This window comes from Neopsephotus bourkii, unplaced genomic scaffold (genome assembly GCF_033783945.1).
Source record: "Neopsephotus bourkii isolate Nb327-2 ecotype Australia unplaced genomic scaffold, CSIRO-AGI_Nbou_v1 NB_196, whole genome shotgun sequence".
In the NCBI taxonomy this organism is placed as follows: domain Eukaryota; kingdom Metazoa; phylum Chordata; class Aves; order Psittaciformes; family Psittacidae; genus Neopsephotus; species Neopsephotus bourkii.
In genome coordinates, this window is record NW_026900709.1 from 6,127,302 (window position 1) to 6,150,168 (window position 22,867).

Below are 22,867 nucleotides of genomic sequence, written 5' to 3' on the forward strand. Positions count from 1 at the left end.
TTCAAAACAGAGAATCATCTCCTTTGAGAAGGGACATTTCAGAGCCCTTCCTAAACCTGAGTGTGGCCACCAGCCTAGCTTGCCTTGTTTTCTCTGTCAGGAACCAGAATTCCTGAGGGAGCTGATACAGGCTGTTTGGAAAACAGTGGGTAGATGTTGAGCGCTTCAGCATCTAACCCCACATCTCTTAACTGAATTGATTTTTAGCCAGGGCAACTGGATAAATCTTCTATATTTATTCCTCAGAAACATTGTCTATGCCATTTCCTGTCCCAGGTTTGATCTTGAAAGCTTATGAGTAGAGCTGAAGCCTGTCCCTTGCTCATGAGTCCCCCAAACACCAGGGCTAAATTTGCGTTGGGACAGCTCTGAGAGACCGTGGGCTCACTCAAGCTGAATCTCAGTATGAGACTGTGTTGGTCCCTCCCTCTGAGTCCTGGGAGGTGTCACAGTGCCAGTAAAAAGCCTCGGTCTGTGGCACCATGTCCCTTTCATTCCTGCCATCCTCAGCTCAGCCGGTGCTGAAGATGTGGCCCAGATGTGTTTCCTTACTCTCAACAGCTCTGCAAGCTCCTGTGTTACAGGACAGCCTACCCCAGCAGAGCACTGTAGGACACCCTGTCTTTGCATCCCACTGTCCTTATGCAAAGAAAGGGGATTTCGGTTCAGTAAGAGGTGAGCTGTCTCTCACACGTGTACCCAGAGCAGAGTGCTGCAGCACCAGCATCCCCTTGGCTTTGTGTGTGATCTTTTCTCATGAATATCTCAGTGGTGTCCTCATCACATGGGCTCCTGAGCCTGTGGGATGGTGAGACAGTCTGTGGGATGACGCATTTACTTTACACATCTCTTGCTCTGCATAGACACCCGTTAAAATCACTCGCTTTACCTTTCTACGCGGGAATCTGGGGGGAACTTGGAGCAAACTGGTTGGGACTGGCAGGGACATGCACGCAGGAGGTGCGGATGAGAGAGTGTTTCTGGCTCCTCACGCTCCTTTTTAGTGACCCTCCTCACTCATTGGAAAAGCCCCATGTCCATCCGTCCGCACCCCCTCCCTCCCCCCCGGCCCCCTCTTCCTCCCTGGCCGCACAATTGTCACCGCCAATTAGTGCATTGTTAGGGCACACAATGGCGCTGTGGCCACTGGAATGGGACGCTTTTGTGTGTCTCCAGTCGGCTGTAGGGGCAGTCAAGATTCATTTAGGGCCTTACACAACATGGACAGAAAATACTATCAGAAAAGCAAAAGGAGGAAAGAAAAAGGGAGCGAGAGAGAGGTAGCGGGGAAGGGAAGGGGGGCGAAGCCTGCTATTCAGGGGTTAGCCCAGCCGCATGAAAGGCCCAAGAAGCAGTGCCACATTGAAGACGCGCCTTGGAACACAAAAAGGAACCAGGGCTTAATAGTAATTAGTGGGCAAACTGCAAAGAGCGCCGTGGCTCTCCAGTGAATTGTTCCTGCGCTTGCTGCCGCCGCTGCCCCTTCCCCCTTCCCTCCAGATGCGGCCGGAGGGGAGCAGCGCAGGGATGGGAGCCGGCAGCCCTGCTATGCTCAGCACGCTCTGGGGAGGCCTCGTCTAGCTCTTCTTTGTGGCAGGTAAATTGGAGTTTGTTCCCTAAAGCTCGTAGCCGATTACAGGAGGCGCTCTGCAGCCAGGGAGCAGGGGTATGGTTTTGGGATCAGCACTGTGCCTCTGCCAAGGACCTTTACAGCAGTCCAGTCGCTTTTTGGAGCCTGGCACAATGCACTGGGCTGTGTTTGACCATGACCCGTACCGCTTCTCCCAACAGAGCCTTGGAGGTCCCTGCTGCTGTTCTCTTCTGCTTCAGGTGTTCCCCTCTTTGCTCATAAAATAATCACCTGTACGGACGTGTAGGATCTATATAGGAAAAGCCTGATAGCAGCCCCGTCAACTTAATAGGTGTGAGGAATCTGCTCAGGCTGAAGACCAGTCCTTCCTTCTCCACAGAAGTCTGCACAGTGCAAACAGCACTTACACTCACTCTTTTCCCCTTGTTTTTGTGCCAGCTCTCAGTCATGCTAAGGCCTTCACTGGTATTTCCTAAGGCACATTTTGGCCCAGCACGGCTTGGGTTTGTCTTGGGTAGCTGCATTAGTGTGCAGCTGAGTATGTTTAATCTCTGCTTCTGTAGAGATCAGCTAGTTGCTTTCGTCCATCTCAGCTCATCTCTTGAGCTGCTCATACTAGGTTTAGTCAGGCGCCTACATGCCCAGCAGTTAGCTGTGTCTCAGGAATATGCCAAATTGAAAGATCCATAAGACAGTGATTCAAATGAATCACTTCACAGTACGCACTGTAAAGTAAAGCACAGACCCTTGTTGGCTCCGGGAGCGCGTGGAGTTCAAACCTCCGTACACGTCTCCCAAGCACAGTAAATTTCAGGGGGTTTTATACTTTACATTGTCATCTTGATACAATTCAATCTAAAGCATCCACACATACAATTCAGTAAGTTATAAAGCTGTAGTCCTCTTATCCTACTGCACACTTGGTTCTATGTGTCTACTGGCAATGACAGTCTATTGGTTACCTTTTAGCTTCAGTAGTATTGATCAACTGCTAATACCTGAGAGCTACGTGCTTAGTTCTTTGTTCAAATTGTTATCATACCTTACCATTAGGGATGTCCCTGCTCAGAAGCAATTTACAGAAGCAGATGCAAGCTGTCTACAGGCCCGAATTCTAATGCATTGTTTATCATGCCTCACCAGAAGGACAGGTTCCCACCCCCAGAGAGGCCCCCTATTGAGTGAGCATTCATGTTTAGGTGCTAAGCCATACTCACGCTGAAAAGTAAAGTTATTTCAACTAAGGACTAATGGCTTGGTCTCATTATGTTGTTAGGGAGTCTAAATAAAATCTATGGAAGGATGCTGCAAGGCCTGGTGATGTGTTTGTTGGCTCTTCTCAGCTGATGGATGTGCGTTTTGGCTATCCCTGGATACAGGGGTTCTGGAACAGGTGCTGATTCCAAGTAGACCAGACACAATCCCACAACTTAAACTGGACTCTCACAGATTCAGCTCAGTAGAAATTAGACCAGACACCAACTGATCAAATTTGGTAGTCTGCACTGGAAATACTTCCAAAGTGCAGCACATGAAAACGATACACACACAGAGGTACAGTTTTGGACCACTGCCTCTCTTCTGGTAGAGACTGAAAATGCCTCGTCATTGCCTCTGTTAGCTACGGGTACAACACTCTCGCCTCTCTAAGATACCTGAGAAATGTAAGAGATGCAGCTGCTTCTCCAGTACCAGCCTTTTCCCATGACCTGGAAGTGGCAGCCACTCTGTATGTCTATACAAAATGGGTTTGATTGTATTAGAACAGTGAAAATAAGATTCACAACCAAGACTTTTGGTCTGTCCAAAATCCCATCACGGGTTTCACACGAGGCTGAGGACAGCACAGCGGGCATCAAGGACTTGGCTGGCATTGCTGGGACGGCTCCCACAAAGCAAACAGGATCAGGGAGCTCACAGTGTACGTGTCTCACAGATAAGAGTTGGTTGAAGGCACTGTCTCGCAACACAGAACGTGCCTGTCTCTCACCAGCCACAACACGTCCGCTCTCTGCTAATTAGCAGCATCCCTGGCAGAGTCTCAGCTGAAAGGATTACACTGTCTTCTCACCTTGCCCTCTCCCTTCCTTCCCCAAAGAGAGATGATTAGTCCTATTGGGATGCAGCCTGGCTGGCACAGGTAAGGAATCAGCCTTCTTCCCCTCTAGATTGCACCTCTACCAGAAAGGGGTTTTGTCTCCAGGACAGTCAGCCTGGCCCTGACTGAACGGACGTGCAGCCTCACATCCCTGCAGCGTAGCGCTGGAGGTTGTCAGCCTAATGTGCTCTAGTGGAATGGAAACAGGGCAGCGTCTGCAGCAGGAGCCAGAATGGTCTTTTTCCAGCTCAGGACTGGAGGGTTGATTTCCCAGCTCTGTCTGGCCATAAGGGCAAATCACAGAACTTTTCTATCTGCAAAAGCAGGCAGAATTGCCTGTTATTTCATCTGTATTTTATGTTCCTTGGCTGCTCAACCTGAGAGCTGCTTGTACCGCAGGTGCGTTCAGCACCCAGCGCAGTGAGAGGCAAACAACAAGGTGGTGTGGCAGAAGCTCGCATGGTAGTTTTTCCAAGCGCACTCAGTGGGTCCTGTCTGTGTCGTGACAGTGTAGTGAGGGCTGGGGTCTGGCAGTGCCAGCCTCTGGGAGGCATGGAGAAGGGCTACACCACTGTTGTCATGCCATGAGGAAGGAGCTGGCCTGTGTCAACCCCATCTCTGCAGCGGTTGTGCTACCTTTTTTGCCAGCTTGTTGCTTACATACAGTTTGGTTGTATCAGTCTGGTGAAAACAGCCTGTAAGAGGACTACACAGCCTCACATCAAGGATTTTGGCACCCCTGTGGTAGCACTTTCTTGCATCACCAAGACATATCCCAAGCAGGGTAACATCGCTGTGCACTTGATGGTGCTGCACATGGCAGTGAAGTACAGGATTTAGAATGGGCTCCTTCTTTTGCCCAACAAATCTCTTGCTGTGCTCCAATTCTGTGACAGCTAAAGCTGTTGCAGTTTAAGATTGAGCTCTGTGGATCACTTGCATGTGTTAATTCTTCACATCTAATATCTGAATGTGAAGGTTTCTAGCAACATCCTTTGACCTGTATATTACATTATCCCATGACTTGCAGGAGGAAGTAATCAAAACATGTATAATTCCAGCAAGTGCTAATTACCTTTTCATCTGTTTCTGCCTCTTTTTACTTGTGTTCAATAAATGTTGATTATGCAGGGATTTAAATCTGTATTTCAACATAATTTGGTTCATTTGATGTGAATGACATGCCTCACTAAGCCTTAGCTCCAGATATTCCTCCAGCCCTATGTCAAGCACTTCAAGGATGTCAAAAGCAGATATGGAGAATCTGAAGTGCCTGGTCTTAGCACGAATGCCTGAAAGGTCAGGGAGAGGACATTGTTTCAGCAGGTCTCTGCCCTTGATACTTACTGGTTCATGAAAGCCTGAAAACACAGCACGTGTGTATTGCATATGGACTTCCTTCTTCTGGGGTACTACAGATGAGTGTGCATGCAGGATGAAGCTTTCAGATACTGTGTGATTTTTAATTGCCTCTGATCTTGAGTGGGAAATGTGGCATATTGTAAAGGAGTGCATTTCCCAGGGGATAGGTCTGTAACAAGTTCTGGAAATAAAGATTCCTTAAGGTTGTTTGAAGATGGTCCAGAATCACTGCACCTGGGAAATCTTGATTATAGCAGCTTAAGAGGTTAAGACAGACTGAACTTGAGCTACTCTGCTCTCGTGAGACTTCACTTGGAGTACTGTGTGCAGTTCTGGTGTCCTCAACATAAAAAGGACATGGATCTGTTGGCACAAGTCCAGAGGAGGGCCACGAGGATGATCAGGGGACTGGAGCACCTCCCATATGAAGATCGGCTGAGAAAGTTGGGGCTGTTCAGCCTGGAGAAGAGAAGGCTGCGTGGAGACCTCATAGCAGCCTTCCAGTATCTGAAGGGGGCCTATAGGGATGCTGGGGATGGACTCTTCATTAGGGACTGTAGTGATAGGACAGGAGGTAATGGGTTCAAACTTAAACAGGGGAAGTTTACACTGGATATAAGAAGAAATTCTTTACTGTGAGAGTGGTGAGGCGCTGGAAGGGGTTGCCCAAGAAAGTTGTGAATGCTCCATCCCTGGTGGTGTTCAAGGCCAGGTTGGACAGAGCCTTGGGTGATATGGTTTAGTGAGTGACTTTGGTCTGTGTTCACAATAGAATTACAGCATCACAGAACAGTTACGGTTGGAAAGGACCTTAAGATCAAGTTCCAACTGCCCTGCCATGGGCAGAGACAGCTTTTACTAGGGCAGGTTGCTCCAAGCCTCGTTCAACCTGGCCTTGAACACTGCCAGGGATGGGGCAGATAAAGTACTGCTACTGTAACAGATGTTGATTTAACATTGGTGTAAAGCAAGCAAATAGAAACAAGTTTCCAAAGGTTGTGACCTGAGGCAGGGCAGGGAAAGCACTGTGTCAGAACTGAACTGCTTTGAGCAGTTTCACCCCAAAGGTGTCTCATGGCAAAGGGGGCTGAAAAAGGCAATACCTATTTAGAGACAACATTGATCAAAGCAGTGTTGGTCTGAAGATAAAGCAAGCAGTAATTAGTCTTTGTTGTTGTTATTATTCCTGTTGTTGTTATTTCATAGGGGCATTTGATTGCTCCCGCCTGTGAGTTGGGGTTTTGTTTTACTTGCATTGAATGTCAAAGCTGGTGTGAGCCAGCACCAATCTTTGCCAGGCCGTGAAGCTGAGCTCCTTCATGCCTGCTGAGGAGCCTGGCCAGAGGTTGGGCTTCTCAAATCTGCACCCATGTTCAGAAGCCAGCACTTGTGTTTTTGCATGCCAGTCCCCAGGAGGTTGCAGGGAAGTGTTGATGGTCCCACCTCATGTGCACACAGAGGGTTAAATGGGCCATGGTGGAAGCCATGGCTGTTCAGGTCACTTTTGGTGGACATTCAGATCAGACAGAGCAAAACTTGAGTGGTTCGTGGGAGATGCTCTGCCCTCAGAGCTGGGAAATGGCCTGAGCTGCTCAGACCACGAGAAGGGCAAGCACTGGCCCCTTGGTCAAGAAAAAATCTCAGATTTCATGCTTCAAGGTTGCTCATTTGGCAGCTTTCCCGAGAGCACAATTCACTGACAGCTATAAGCATACAAATGTATGCACCCTACAATTACCCTGCTTGCAAATCCCAGTGGAGCAAAGTCTTTAATGCTGGAAAATACTTGGAGTAACTTCTTTGCAATGTATAGAGCAGCAAGCATTTCAGGAACAATCTGACTGTGTATTTAAGCAGTCATTACTGCCTTCTGGGTAAATAACACATGTTTTTAAAATGGTCTCTATACACAATAGCCGCTAACACAATAAATCCTAATTGCTCTGAAGGACCCATTAGGCTCTATCGGGTCAATACATGGCAGAGTTTTGTTGAAAGTCACTCACCCTGTTGTTACATAAGCCACAATTCGAAAGTCCATAAATAAGTATTTGCCCAATGAAGAGTGAGGGCTTTGCCAGGGCCATGCTAATTTATCATGTCAAGCTTCACTATGGGGCTGTTTTCTTTTCAAGGGCCCGTGTAAAAAAGCAAAAAAGAAAGAAAAGGAAAAAGAAGCACAACGCGATGTGTTTCAAAACCTGCAGATCTGAAAAGGGTCAGGCTGCAGTGTGCCCCCCAAGAAAATCAAATGTAAAGTTCACTGCCTCCTCCCAGTCTCAGTGCTGGTCCCTTCCTCATCCTCAACCAGCCCTCCTGTGCCTTTAGACCAGGGCCATGCTCCTGCCTCTGCCTTGTGCGTGCTGTGGTGGTGGCACCTTGGGGCAGGAACACCACTTTGGTGTACCAGCCTCACAGAAAGGGGTCCTGGTACCCAGGGAGACCAACAGAAACACATAATGTACATTTTATGTGCACTTGTATGTACAGCTGTTGTTAAGTAATAATTGACAAGTCCAGAAAGGTGAGTTTCAAATGCAGTCACTCTTTCTGATTTTACTTCAGTCTTATTTATCTGAAGTTTACATTTACAAGCTGCAGCACTTGTGTCAGGCACGGCTAAAGTCTGTGTTGCTGTTGGAAATTAGGGTTGGTATTTTGCATTCATTCACTCAGAAGCTGTCTAGTTCCATGTAGCTTTTTGAATATGACTATAGTTCGGCATGGTTTGGTTTTCCTATAGTAAGGTGTGTAATTATAGAGGTATATATAAAACCAAACAGTATTGGTATAGGTTAGGAATTTCTAGGAAATTTCAACAAGCTATCCAAGGTGAAAAGCATTGAAGTGATTTAAATCTGGATTCCTGTCCCCAGCCCACGTTTTAAGTCATTTGGGCACATGAGAAAATGCTTTCCCTTGCTGCTGTTGCTCTTAGGTAGGATCCAGATGCCCAGGGTCCCTCTGCAGATGCCATCAATGATTCTTATTGTGCTGTGCTCACAAAGGTCTAAGAGTTGCCCCATCTCCCTACCTTCCAGGTCCCTCCTGCCCGCAGGGCAGCAAGGACTTTGGTCTCTTATTCAGGAGTCCTGCTCCAGGTCCAGTTATGGGAGGTCAGTCTCAGTGCTGAGGTTTGCAGTGCTGACTTGCAGGTGGGAATGCAGCCACTTGCCACAGGTGGGAATAGAGGCACAGCTGTCTTGGTGCAGCATGCAGCCATATCCTGGGTGTAAGGGTAGTGTCAGTCTCCTTTTGTACTAGTATCTGGTGGGTCAGCTGTGCTGGAGCTGGCTGGGGGCTGCACCATAATGCCAGACGTGCTGGTTGTCCATCCCTGCACCCCGGCAGGCAGTAAGGCCTGGTGCAGGTCTTGTGCTGCTGCAAACACCCCTGTGGCCCCCAGCACCCCTCACTCGAGCAGTTCATTATGAGGGCTCACTACTGATTCAAGCAGCACCTGAGCTACCACAGCCTCCAGCGGGGGTGATGGGCACCAGCGCCAGGAGCCCACAGTCACCTGCACTGGGCCCCCACTGCTCCCTTCTCTGGAGCCACTGCTCAGCAGTACAAACAGAACTGGGATTTGCTGTTCCAAGCAGGAACAGTCAAGGTCCAGGGGCAGTGTGCTGGTCCTACAGCAGGAAGGGCAGGAGGTTCCTGCCCTGCTTTGGTATAGGCAAGATCAGTGTGCCCTGTCTTTATCCCTGCCCAGAGCCTGGGCTGAAAAGCTCTTTGCAAAAGTCCATGGAGTTCTCTAACAAGAGCAAGGGCAATAGCTAGTCTTTACAAAGGGAGCTCGCCTTGTCCTTTTCTGAAGTCTGTCAGAAGTCACAGTGTCCTCACAAAGGCTGTTTGTGCAGGTGAACAGAGTAGGCTGACAACATAGCACTGAAAGAACCAAATACAGAAATACTTACCACTTCCTCACTTTCTGCTTCTACCAGGAACCACTGCCCCGCAGCTGGAAATGCCTCAACAGGTGGAACTTACATCTGTGAGGGCACATACATTGTCAGCCTACATCCTGTGGGTTGGAGCCATGAGCAGGAACTAGCTGGACTTCCGAGCAGACCTGTCTAGTGTGGTGGAGCTTCATGAACTCCTCCACACATGGATTAAAGGTAAAGCCATTTCCTAATAATTTGTAGAGTTCTTAATAACAACAGTATGGTTTTAGGAGCACAAAACAGTTTCTGTTTTGTTGGTTGGGTACGACAGGTTCTGTGCAGGCACAGCTTGTGTCACCAGTAGCGCTGGATGTGCTTAAAGCACTGTACTCTCATACTGCACTGTAGAGGTTAATAACAAGCCTATCAACTGTACTTGCACTTGCACCATATTCAGTCCTGTTCTGGCTGCTCTGCTGTGTATTCATGGAAACAAAAAGGAAGCAGAAGCACAGAGCAAGCCAACAGATGTCTACCTGGTTTTTAATTGGGTTTTATGTGTCTCCAGTGTAGGCAATATAGCATTATTTACAGCCAGGCTCTAAGAATTAGGTACATCTGGAGGAGTGGTGAAACCTGAACCAGGCTACAAGAGTTGATGGACTAGCTGAAATGAAGAGCACCCCCATTTCCCCTTCTTATCTTCCCCCTTGCCACCTCTATACCTGTTCCTCATTGTGTGTCAAATCAAACCAAGATACTGCCCAAGGGAATGCTTGAAAAATGAAAACTACCAGCAGAAAAAGAGAATTTCTGCTCTCATGGAGCTTCATCAGCATTTTCTAATTGTACAGCAATGATGATAATAAAAAGGCTGCCCTCTGCTTTCAGCTATAATTTAGATAATCAACTGAAAGCCATAATGAAACTGTGATTGCTTTCTGCTGGGCTGCTAGTCCACAGAAACTCGTTATTGGGGAGAATTAAAAGTTATAGATCCTGCTACAGGGGTATGCCACTGTGCTCCAAAGGAACATGTGACTGGTAATTCTCTTCTCTGCAGTTTTATTACAGGCAAAACTTGCAGCATAAAGCAAAGAGGTGTAGGGACTTGAGCCTTTTTTTTTTGCCTTTTTCTTTCAAACAAAAAGAAGTTGTTCAGCATCAAGGTCAGCAGTGCCACATGATATGCACATCTAGACTGGGTGGACTTGTAGACACACAGGATTTTGGAGGAGGGAATGAGATCTCTGGCCTTAATATCACTGGGGACTTTGGTGTGTGGTAGCAGCAGTCAGTGCCCACAGACGCAAGGGCCACTGGCCACAGGGCAGTAGTCAAGCCAGGTTTTACGTCTGTGTGGAAGACAGGGGCTAAGTCCTGCCCTGAGTCTTTGCTTTCTGGGCACTGGGGATATTTGGGGTGTTGGTGTTCTGCAGCACCAGGGCTGAATGTGAGCTGTCCCTGTACATGATGTGCCGTGGGTCTGTCTTGACTAGCAAATCCAGTGCTGTATGTGAGTACTCTGGTCTCAGTTGTCCTTCCATCCCCATCTGCTGAGGAGTGACGAGCCCCTGTGCAAGGGCTTGGGGGCAGCCTTTCTGCTTGGCCAGAATAAGCGTGCTGCCATAGCGGGTGCAGCCTGCGACTCCCACAGCTGGGTTCTGAAGCAAGTGCTCCCCTGCATGCCCTGCATGTGCCGCGGAAGGCTCTGAAGACCGGGCTGTAACTTCGGTGTTTGCTCGTGCGGGAGCTCAGGTTCCTCACATGAGGCAGCCGAGCGCGATCCATGCGGTCGCTCTGGCAGGAGCCCGCGTGTCCCGGGTCCCCTCCTTCCCGCGGAGCCCCCGCGTTGCGGGGGGCGGGCGCCGGGGCGCGGGCAGCGGCAGGGGGAGCCAGCGGGAGATGCTGCCGCGACCCTTGTACTGGGGCTTCAGTACGGTTACCGGAGGAAGGGAAAGGCGGGGCAGGACCCGTGCGCGGCTCCGCCGGCCCAGGGCTCCCCTTTTGCCCCGTCCGTTACGGCGGGGTGAGGCCCCTTTCGCGCGGAGAGGGGCTGAAGGCTCCGACAAGCAGCGGTGAAGCGGCACCACCGCAGGCACCGCCTCCTCCTCCTGCAGCCGCTGCCCCCGTCCCGCTCTGCCCTTCGCGCCGACAGGGGCGAGCGGGGCCCTGCACGGACAGGGCGCGGGTCGGAGCTCTCGGCGCTCAGGCAGCGCCGCCGCCGGTCCGGAGCGCGGCAGGACGCGGAGCCCCGTGCGGGGCGGGCCCACGGGCGCTCCCGGGGCGGGGCCGCGGAGGGGGGCGTGCCGCGGGGCGGGGCGCGGGCGCGGCGCGGCGCGGGGCCGCCCGGCCGCCCCAGAGCGCAGGTGGCGGCGGCGGCGGTGGAGGTGCCGGTCCCGGTGCCGGTGCTGGCGGAGCCCCGGTCCCGGCGCGGCGGCTGCAGGTGGCCGGGGCATGCGGCTGCGGTAGGACGCGCGGCGGCCATGGGCGGCCGGGGGCTGCCGCTGCTGCTGGGGCTGCCGCTGCTGCTGGGGCTGCCGGCGGCGGGGCGCGCCGCCTCCAAGGCGCTGGTGTGCCAGGAGATCACGGTGCCGATGTGCAAGGGCATCGGCTACAACCTCACCTACATGCCCAACCAGTTCAACCACGACACGCAGGACGAGGCCGGGCTGGAGGTGCACCAGTTCTGGCCGCTGGTGGAGATCCAGTGCTCCCCGGACCTGCGCTTCTTCCTCTGCAGCATGTACACCCCCATCTGCCTGCCCGACTACACCAAGCCGCTGCCCCCCTGCCGCTCCGTCTGCGAGCGGGCCAAGGCGGGCTGCTCGCCCATCATGCAGCAGTACGGCTTCGCCTGGCCCGAGAGGATGAGCTGCGACAGCCTGCCGGTGCTGGGGGACACCGAGGTGCTCTGCATGGGCTACAACCGCACGGAAGCCACCACCCTGCCGCCTTTCTTCGGGAAGCCCACGCGCCCGGCCAAGGATGCAACCAAAAACCTGGTTCCTCTTGATGGGCAGCGCCCCTCGGGTCTGGACTGTGGCCGGACGTGCAAGTGCAAAGCGCCTCTGATTCCCATCAACAAGGAGTCCCATCCGCTGTACAACCGTATCAGGACGGGGCAGGTACCCAACTGCGCCATCCCCTGCTACCAGCCCTACTTTACCCAGGACGAGAAGACTTTCGCCACCTTCTGGATCGGTCTCTGGTCCATCCTCTGCTTCCTCTCCACCTCCACCACTGTGGCCACCTTCCTCATTGACATGGAGCGCTTCAAGTACCCCGAGCGCCCCATCATTTTCCTCTCTGCTTGCTACCTCTTCGTCTCTGTGGGCTACATCGTGCGGCTGGTGGCAGGGCATGCCAACGTGGCTTGCAACCCGGAGCACCACCACATCCACTATGAGACCACAGGCCCTGCCCTCTGCACCGTGGTTTTCCTTCTCCTCTACTTCTTTGGCATGGCCAGCTCCATCTGGTGGGTCATCCTGTCCCTCACCTGGTTCCTGGCTGCTGGCATGAAGTGGGGCAACGAAGCCATCGCCAGCTACGCACAGTACTTCCACCTGGCTGCCTGGCTCATCCCCAGTGCCAAATCCATTGCTGTGCTGGCGCTCAGCTCCGTGGATGGTGACCCGGTGGCTGGGGTTTGCTACGTGGGCAACCAGAGCCTGGAGAACCTGCGGGGCTTTGTGCTGGCACCGCTGGTGGTTTATCTCTTCACTGGCAGCCTCTTCCTGCTGGCTGGCTTCGTCTCACTCTTTCGCATCCGCAGCGTGATCAAGCAGGGCGGCACCAAGACTGACAAGCTGGAGAAGCTGATGATCCGCATCGGCATCTTCACCATGCTCTACACCGTGCCTGCCACCATCGTCATCGCCTGCTACATCTACGAGCAGCACAACCGGGAGGCGTGGGAGCAGGCGCAGAACTGCTCCTGCCCAGGGGATCCCCACCGCCCCAAGCCCGACTATGCTGTCTTCATGCTCAAGTACTTCATGTGCCTTGTGGTGGGCATCACCTCCGGTGTCTGGATTTGGTCTGGCAAGACGCTAGAGTCCTGGAGGCGCTTCACAGCCCGCTGCTGCCGGGCCAGGAAGCCTGCGGGAGCCTCGGTGTATGGTGAGGCCAGTCCGGCACTGGCCGGCAGGACGGTGCTGCCCAGCATGGCCTCCTACCACAAACAGGTCCCGCTGTCCCACGTGTGACCGAGGGAGCCTCGATGACCCCAGCCACAGGGAGGAGAGGGTTACAAAGACCCTGGGCCACAGAAGAGGGGCTGGCAGCTGGGCTACCCTGGCATACTCAGCCCCCTGTATGGTAGTGCTGCCTGGGACCAAGTGTGTGTGCCCGCAGGGCATGGAGCAGCCCCAGGCAGGGCAGGGAGAGGTGTTCCCAGCAATGTAGGGGCAGAGGGGCAGGGAAGCCTCGGGCCCGGCATCATGGTGTATGCCCCATTTGGGGTCCCATGTCCAGCCTGGGGTCCAAGGGTGCTGCTGCCTATGGGCCGGTCAGGTGGCAGGTAGCCCTTGAGCACTGATTTGTTTCCCACCGGGAGCCTCTGGGCAGGTTTTGCTGGTGCTGGGTGAAGGGGAGAGCTGCAGCAGGCAGGGCAGGTGGTGTCCCCAACCCCAGGTGATGCTGGTGCTGGCACTGGCACCGAGCAGCTCACTAGATCTTGGGGGGGGGGGGGGGGTGAGGAGGATCCGGGGAGAGCTGGTAGTGGGGGCTGCCTTCCGGCTGGGCAGCAGCAGAACGGTGCCCCTACAGCCCCCGGAGCCCCGGTACAGCTCCGTGTTGTGGAGGGGCAGGATGGAGGGAGCTGTGTGACCAGGGACTTCGCGGGCAGTGGTGGGGCAGGGATGGGGTCCCAACTGCCTGCAGTGCAGGTGGGAACCAGGCAACCCCAAGGTCCCTTCTCCCCCTCGGGCCGTACATGCTGGCTCGCCCCGGGCAGGGGATGGTGCTGGTGGGGCTCAGCTCATGGCACCGAATCCCAGGTTCAGCCAGTGCTGTGCACTGGGCAGCCGGCTCCACCACCCTGGAGCAGCTCCAGGGGCTGTGCGGGTGACGAGGCGGCTGTCCCAGCACCGGGGTCACAGGGAGCCCTGGGCACCGCTGGCCTTAGCACCAAGAGCAGCTTCCTCCTGAGCCGCCGTGTGCCTGGGAAGCGTCCGGTGCTGCCCCGCGCCTCTGCTCTGCAGCGGGGTGAGTTTCTCGCTCCCCACTCGTGCTGTGCAGGTTACGCGGGGTGCGGCAGCACCAGCACCCCCTGCCCCTGGCCTGCCCAGCGCACCGGGTGCTGTGTGCATGGGGGTTCCCAGCCGGGCGCAGGGCTGGGGAGCCGCTGGGTTTGCCACTTCTTGCGGCTTCAACACTCGGTGCTGCTTTTTCCGCTGTCGCAGGCAGTGCCGGCTTCGGGAGCGAGCGGTGAGTTTGGGGAAAACTCAGCAGAGCGCTCGCACTCCCTTCCCTGCCGCTCCCCCAGGTCCGGCAGCAGCAGAGCACTGGCAGACACGGAGCCTGGTGTTAAGCGCTGGTGGCAGCAGGGCTTTGATAAGCAGAGTGATGGCAGGGTGGGGGGAACGCTGCTGTCAGCTTCACCGAGCACAGGAAGGGCGAGGGGCTCCCGCTGCAGCGCGGGATGGGGCAGGGCTGGGTGCTCAAACACCCCTTTGGTTTTTGGGGGGGAATAGGGGGTGGGTTTTTTTGCTGTGTTTTGCTCTGGTTTTCAGGCTGGTTTGCTTCTTTTCCCTCCCTGCTGCCCTCAGTGGTGATGTTGTATGTAACCACCCAGCCGTTACTCAAGTCCTTTCTGCCCTTCTTCAAGCGTGGCACCCTGACCTGGCTGCCTGAGCATTGGGGAACAACCGCTGGCTTTGCTCCCGCGGGACTGCAAGGACCCGGGGTTGTGCTCAGCACCCTTGGGCCACTTCAGTCAAGACGGTTTCCACCTTGTTTTAAAGCCAAAGCCTGGAAGTGAGGGGATGCTCCAGTGGCACCAGGTACCGTGTGCGTGTCTGGGGCGCTGTGGCCAGAGCAGCCAGCGGTGCAGGGGCAGCGGCGCAGGGGCTGCTCAGGTGCTCCGATCAGCGCTCTTGCGGCAGGTCTCTCTCCCTGCAGCGTGTTGCAGTACTTCCCCGTGGACAGACCTGCAGCACGGTGTGTTAGGAACTGTAAATAGCTGTATTATAGCCTGGATTGTACATACACAAGCTGTAGTGACCTTTGATACGGGTTTGGGGCAGGTGTGTTCTCGGCAGCAAGGCAGGTCAGGTGCAGAGGTGCTGTGGGTAGTCTTGTGTTGTAATCCAGGGCATTAAATGACTCCAACCTGCTCCAATCCACGCCTGGCTGGACTCCTCTCTTTCTATAGTGCCTTTTGTAGATACAGCTAAACACACATCATGCAATACAATGAACAAAACCATGTCAAAGGTGGTGTTTTGTTGTTTTTGTTTTATTTCCAAAGTGCAACTGACTGTAAAGCTCTTTTTTTAAGGTTAAAAAGAAATCCAGGCTTAGCTACAAACCGTTGCCTATTGAAAAATGCACGAGCGTTTTCAGCTTCGATCTGATGGCAGGTTAATGCAATCAATGTGTGTGCAAGCCTGGCTTCTCAGCAACAAGTGGCTGGAGGGGGGAAAGGAGCGTTTGCCGTGTGCCCTGTATGCTGTGGCCAATTCATGCATTGGGTTTTGCCTCTTCCGTTCCCGATGCTGTTCCCTGTTGTTTAAATACCTGTACTATATTTTGTGAAAAGCTGAAGAAGTTTTATTCAAAGAGAAGTATGGAGATTAGTTATTTATGAGGACCAAAAGCAAGCGTGTGTGTGGTTTTCTTTGCTTCTGCTGGGATATGAATTGCCATAAAAACTCAACTGGGGGGTACACAACAGGGCAGCATGTGCTGGAGGGCTGTGCAGGGCTGGTGTCACCAGGGATTGGGGGGGCTGGTGAGGCAGATGCACTGCTGTGGGGCAGCAGTAGTGCGTTTGGTGTGCATGGATGCTGCGTGTTGCAGCCTGGGTGAGGAGCCTGTCTCTGAGCCGGGTTTAATCCTCAGGGGCTGCTGTGCTTCCAGCTGGTGCCCGTGGCCTCGCTGACAGCCAGTTTCCTTGACGGGCCAAGGTCACAGCTCGCCTGTAGAAGAGGGTTAACCATCAACTTCTATTGGCGCTCTGCAGTTTGCACAGGATCAGCTCCTGCCCCGAGGAGGTGCCCTTTGATACTCCTCAGGCCAAGCAGGTGACAGCTCCCAGTGGAGCAGGACGCTGCTGCCGATGTGAGTGTCCGTGTTGCCATCTGCTGTGCGCTCTGTGTTGGGAGGAGCGCTTCAGGAAGGACAGCAAGGGGTTAAGGCTGGCTCTAATGGTGACTAATGGTGTAGGACTCTGCTATCTAGTTAGGTGTGTAGGCACACACCAGGTCCCACTAGATAGGATCGCTTACCTGGAAGCAGCATTCCAGCATCCAGCGATAAACCTGACAGCCACACAGACTGACTCACCTGATTCCACAGTGCCGGGTGATCTGCGCCCACTGCTCAAGTAGAGGCAAACCACACGGGGAGGGACTGATCCTATGGCATGCAGGGCACCTGTTCTGGGGTGTGTGGGGACATGCAGGGTCTCATGCTGTTGCTGAGGAGCTGTGGATGCTCCTGCTGCCTTGCGATAAACTCCAGCACCTTGCTGGGGGCCATGTTATCACCCTTGCCTCCCAGGGAGCTGCCGTGTCCTCAGCTCCTCAGCAAACAGCAGTTTGGCAGCGCTGTATCCATTTAAGCCACCTTTCCATGGGAAGGGAAGGGCCATTACTGCAGGGAGCCGATTACAAAGCACCTGTAGGACTCTGCTCCTATGAGCACACGTGGCTGTGCACAGCTTGATGCTGTGCTGCTGTGTCACTCCTGTGATCTCCATGGCCCATTTGGTCAACTTAGGCCATCCTCAAGGCAATCACTGGCTTCCCTCGGGTTGACCAGCGCAAATGCAGCACGGTTTCAGGCTGGGAAGCATGGAGAGTGTCACTGATAGCACAGGGACCGTGTGGCTTCTCAAATAGGTTTTAATAGCATAGGGCAAAGCCAAAGTGGTTGTTCCACCTAAAACATGCCTTGTCCACAAAGGCAGCCTGAGACTTTGCTAATCCTATGACAAACAATCCCGTGTTCAGGCAGGTGAGGCAGTCAGTTGTGGGGTGGTGGTGTTAGTAAGCGCACTATAGGCCCTCTGGCAGCACTATGTCATTCATTGTATATTGTCAAACACCTCACTGGGTGCAAGTGGAGTTTTCCCAAATAACACTATGGAAACTCATTCCTACGTAACGCTGTTGTGCTGTGGGAAACACCAGCACAGGAGGGAGGCAGCAGCCTGCCCGATGCCAAGCACTGACCCCACCAGTGCACCCTGCCCCACGCACGCCTGCCAACCCCTGTACAAGCCCTTGGCTCTATTGCTCTTCTATCCCTTTCTGCTCACTCAGGTTATGCTCAATGCCTACACTCTTAGGGCCAGAAGCCCTGGTATTGACGTTCATTCTGCCCCTGAAGTACCTGTCCTCTTACCTGCCAAACCCACACTGGAGAGGTTCTCATGAGATCCCCTTGGAAACAGCATACACAGTTCCTGTACACAGAGGGAAAGGGCTGCTGAGGGCTGAAGGCATCACGTAGCCCACAGATCCATCCCTGGGTTCCTGCCCCTGCGGACACATGGTGCTTGTGTTGAGTCTTACTGGTGCTCACAGGATTCCTGTTGGTCCCTAACATAGCTGTTGTCTCTGCAAACAGCATTCACTGCTGGATGGGGGGTGCTGCCCTGAACCAAGTGCAGGCAGAGGTCACCTCAACAGATTAAAAACGTTGGATTAAGAGCAACAAGGCACATTGATCCTGTAGCTGGCTGCTCTTCCCTGGGAGCAGAGCTAGGTGCCTACCTCTGCAATTCCAGTATTCTAACTGTGACGGCAGGTTTCCTTTTGCCTTTTTGAGAACAGTGCTGCCACCATATAAAGAACAGAGAAAGTTAAGAGGGCATCTCCCTCCCCAGCTCACCTTCCAGAAGAACCCCTTAAATGTAATTCCTCCTGAAACACCATCACTGCTCATCCCTGCGAAAGGGAGCCATGTGGTTTACTTTTCATTGTTTACCCAAGAAACCCATGAGCTGTGTTTTCCAGGGTCTGACTCTTTTGGGAGGGGGAACCAGAGTGTTAAATGGAATTGCTCTTTTCCCTCTCAAGAAACTGAGGTGTAGCGGAGCCCTGCTTAGTGTCTGCTGAACAGATCACAATGCTATTGACAACATGCTCTGGGCTATGCTGCAGTACAACTAAAGCCAGGCAGAACTGAGCTCAGCAGTCTCCTGCAGGATATAGTGCAGAGGCAGCTGTCAGCTCGAGCTGTCATTCACCTGCCATTGGATCAGCGGGAATAGCCTCCATCCCACTTGGCAAAAAAGGTCAGTGACAACCCCAAGCGCTGCTACACACCCCACTGCTGCATGGCTGTGTTTGCAGAAACCATGTACCAGCCCACAGGAAAGTGCATCAGGCTGATCCCACAAAGTTGAAGCACCTGGTGGTGCCATGGGAAGGAAAGCTCATTAGCAATTAGGTCACTTGTAGCATCCCATTTAGTGTTCCTCAAGGGAGGAGTTACCATCAAACCACCTCCAGCAAGAATGGTCCTACTTAAAGGCCATTTGAATGCAAAGGAACTGTCATAGAGTGGTTATTTGAGCAGCCCTAGTCAGGTCTAATTCCCAAGGACACCAAATGAGCTCTGGCACTGGCTCCCCACACATTCATGAGTCACTGTCACAAAATGAAGGCCAGGGACTGGTCCAGGGAATGGAGAGTCCTTATCTCATACCACTGGGGCTCCTTCTTTCATACTGGAGAGAAGCTGCCCAGCACCAGCTGCTCGTGAGGGGCCTGAAACCAGACGCTCTACAGAAGGCACACTTCACCTTTGACTTTAATTAAAATAGAGTTTATTAGCTTTTCTTTTAATACAAACATGAGAAAGGAAAAACCACCTGAAGATGTAGCGTTATTTTCAAAATTGAACTGTGATCAATACCTGAAGTGCCAAGTTCCATGGATTTGGGAGCCAGGGGCTGGCCTGTTTGCACACCGCAAAAGGCTGTATGCATCATTTGAACAGCTGGGTGCAGCCAAACCGCTGACCGCACTCCTGCAGCCCCACTCTCAAAGGCAAATGGACTTGCTGCTGTTCAGTGTAAGTTTCTGGGCCTTGGCTGGAAGAGGAAGTGCACAAAACCCGTGCCAGTCGGAGGGAGATCTGCTCCTAGGACTAACTGCCTAGAATCTATTTGTATCCAAGAAGGGAAGATACTACAAAGACCTGTGACAGGAAGAGTCTTAGAGTTCAGTTTCAGAGCCTGAAAGTAAGCTCCATTCCAAAGTCTCAGAAAGAGCAAAACCCAAGCCTCTAGAGCAGCTGCACAAGATAAAATTCACTTTGGAAACAAAAATAAAAAACAGGGTTTATAGAAAGCTTTTCATAATTCTCAACTGAGCACAATATTTTCCAATCAATCATCTACCTGGTCAGGTAGTCCAGGATTCGCAAACTGATCACTGCCTCATTATGAATGTAAATCCCTCCCAAGAAACACAAACCCAAGGAGATCCAGATGGATGCACACTATCAGCTTTAGGAACTCCACTGTATATAGCACAAGAGACCTGCAGTAGAACTCAGAGAAGCAGTGCTGCACACACGCCATTCACCACTGGATTGCTACACAGTTGGGATGGTGACGATGTTTCTAGACCAACTTTCTCATTCAATGCCTCAGTAAAATGTACAGATTGCGCCTCTTTCAAAGCAATACAAGTATTAGAAAATGAGAGAAGCACCATAATTCACAAGAAATGCAGCATGGACCCTATATACTTTAACAATACATAAACCCATATCTCTGCTCCCAGTCAAAACATTCAAAGTCTTTTGACAATCCCTACTGGAGTGAAGTTGTGGGTGCAGAGAGCTGGAATTCCTTCCTTCTGGGCAGCTTCTTGGTTATGAACAGATCACCAACAATAGCAGCTTTTAGTAGCCAAACCAGGGAAAAACCATCAACACGTGTCTATGCTACTCTTTTCAGCTCCAGAGTGGCTTTATACTCTCTGAGTCCCATGTTTTGTTTTTGTTAACACTGCATCGACCTGAGATACAAATGCAGTGAGACTCTGGATGCCAGGGAGAGGAGGGCAGAACATTGTAACTATAGTCATGTGGTTAATGTTTAAATTCTAAAATTTAAAACTACTTATTATTAAAAACCTCAAGAGTTCACAGCTATAGGCCTACATAGTAAGCAAACATCTGTGGGGGATAGAAGGAGAGAAGTTTCTTTTTGCACCTCTGGATACATAAGAAGGAGGAGAGAGTCGATTTGACAAAGGTCTTGTCTTTTGCACCAAGTATGCGCCTCGAGCTCTGGGCTCCCTTGGCTAGTTTACTCTCCTCTCCTCCTCTTGCTGGAAGACACCATCACCACTGGCTTGTGTGCATGGAGTGGTGGTATTCCTTTGATTCACACGGATGCTGGTTCATGGTGCTGCACCTTTCTCTCTCCTCAGGAGAGGATGGCATTAGAACGGCGGATACCAACTAAGTTATCAGCACTGAAAGATCGTCTCATAGCAGCTTTTGACAAGTCTTTGTATTTGTCTTCACACAGCCGGGAGATAGCCTGGATATCACGCACAGATACAAAAGGAAAAGTATACATTAGAAAAGTTTGGTCATTTCAAGGGAGCTTTTGCAAGTGCAGTGCCAACGAAGCAGGCACTCTATAGCAGTCACACTACTTTGTTACCTAGAATGAGAGTCAGTAAGAACTACTTTGGAGGGAAAACACTAAAGGGGTCTGTCCCCATGCTAACAGAACCCTATCCATCAGGAAGCAAGACATAAAGAAGGTGAGTGCTTTCCATATCCAAGTATCTTCATTCTTTTACCAGTCTCACTGTCTAATGGAAAACTTGAATCCATTTCACACTCAAGGGTCTGTGGAAGTTATGTTCAAAACTACACCTAGCAGCTAGGTCTGGCGCACGCAGCAGCACAGACATTTTAACAGTACAATACTGCACACACAGCCATTTCTGTAAGAGAAAAGGGTGAAACTGGAAAGGTTTCTGCACTCCCTCGGGCACTGTGTCCTTGGCCTTTCAGTGCACACGAGCCTAGCAAATGAAGCTCTAATCAGGTCTCCCTTTTCCCTTTACCTTCTCTATACCTTGTCCCCAGTCTGCTCTTCTTGGGGTCACTCACATGATCACGTTCCTGAAGAGGTCTGAGAAGGGAGGGCAGCTCACTGCTCAATGTCATGGCAATGGCCATGGCACTTTGATACAGCTATTAAATACCAGCACATGTGGACAACTTACTTAGTATTTAACTGCTTTTCCACCATTTACTAGCTTGCTTCTGCTCTGCTTACCTAGCTAGTCAAGTAGCCTTTATTCTGGTGCAGCTGTTCTAGCAACAAGCCTCATTATTTAAATCCTAATAACACATGGTTGACCAGAAAACACCGTGTGTCCTCCCCTGCAAGGCCTATTTCTGATAGGAGCCTTCAGGCATTACCAATGCAAATAAATAAATAAGGATACCTGTAATAACAGGCTGAACCGAATTTCAGTCCTGAACATTTACTTTCATTAATAATTTACCACCTATCACCAGATGAACTTTCAGAGTCCTGCCATCAGCTACAAGCCTACACCTTCCCTTTAAGACAGCACCCATTCAGCACAGCCCAGTGTTCTGGAAGTTCAAAAGGTGAAAAGCACTCTGAGCATGAATAAACTTCTAAGTGTGGTTTAAAATAATTATTTACATTTATTTCTGCCGACCTTCTGGAGGCATGCATTTGGCTCGAGAGGGGCATTCTTTAAGACACTGGCTGCATGAGCTCCCGGTGCAAGACCAGACAGACTCTCCATCCTGTTTTAATGCTAGGACATCAATCATAAAGCAACCTGTGTTGACATATTTAGCCCCAGTCGCCCATATGGTGTAAATCACTTTTCAATCCCTGGAATACTAATTTACTGCTTCATACAGGCTCCTATCGACTGCTCGTGTGCTTCTAGCCAAAAGGCAGAATTCAAAATTTTAGCAAATAGTTTAAACATTTAGCACGTTTAGAATTAACCTCCCCAAATCTCCTATGTGCATGCATTAGTAAATACATTATGGCAATTCACACACTGTACTGAAAACTACTCTGGTTTTAAATACCAAGCCCCCAAATGCTAGCAAAGAAGAAACAAAACAGGCTCACAATCTGTAAATCATCCACTTATGCCTGGGCACTGAGCAGTTCAGTAAACAATTTCCTGTGGAATATGAACTGCCCTACAACCACATTTACAATTAGTGACAGTGTTAGCTTAAAGTGCAAGTAACACGGGTGAGACAAAGCAGAAGAGTTTCACTGCTTAACTTTAAATAGAGGAATTTGTAGGCATATCATACCTATCATTCCAAAGGACCAGGAGGGATCACACTTACTCCCAAAGTTCAGCCACTTCTGATGAAATAAAACCTGGCACTTGGCAGAATCATTGGGGGTGGACAATGGAACAATGTAAGCCAAGAATACCGTAGCACACCCCTCTTTGAAAGGGGCTATGGTATCAGTGTACACAGGGCCTGCGGTAATGCCTTTGCTGAAAGGTCAACAAAACAACACGCAGAGTCATCCATTAAACCTGGACAGATGAAAGGTTGCACTGATCGAACACGGAATTTTGCCTGGGAACACAGGTAATTTAGCTATTTCCAAAACGTCTGATACATCTCCAGCAATATGGAAAATGACTCTGCAAGAGTACGAGACACTTTAACATGAGCCTTCGTACCAAAGAAGGCTGT

General features: G+C 51.5%; 2 protein-coding genes across 3 annotated transcripts in view; one reads left to right on the forward strand and one right to left on the reverse strand.

The window, feature by feature from the left end:
* Positions 1–11,320: 11,320 nt before the first annotated feature.
* On the forward strand, positions 11,321–13,616 carry FZD5 (frizzled class receptor 5). Its single transcript, XM_061378446.1, has one exon. It carries the CDS (start codon positions 11,428–11,430, stop codon positions 13,150–13,152), a length of 1,725 nt encoding a protein of 574 aa, XP_061234430.1. The 5' UTR covers positions 11,321–11,427; the 3' UTR covers positions 13,153–13,616.
* Positions 13,617–18,927: 5,311 nt separating this feature from the next.
* The window catches only part of CCNYL1 (cyclin Y like 1), a 31,150-nt gene continuing 27,210 nt past the window's right edge, over positions 18,928–22,867 (reverse strand). For both annotated transcript variants that reach the window (XM_061378519.1, XM_061378513.1), the window contains one exon: positions 18,928–20,675. In XM_061378519.1, the coding sequence (XP_061234503.1) occupies positions 20,559–20,675 (117 nt within the window). In that variant the 3' untranslated portion in view covers positions 18,928–20,558. The remainder of the gene's footprint in view (positions 20,676–22,867) is intronic.

Coding starts and splice junctions, on each gene's coding strand:
- FZD5 (XM_061378446.1), top strand. CDS start 11,428: ATGGGCGGCCGGGGGCTGCCGCTGCTGCTGGGGCTGCCGCTGCTGCTG.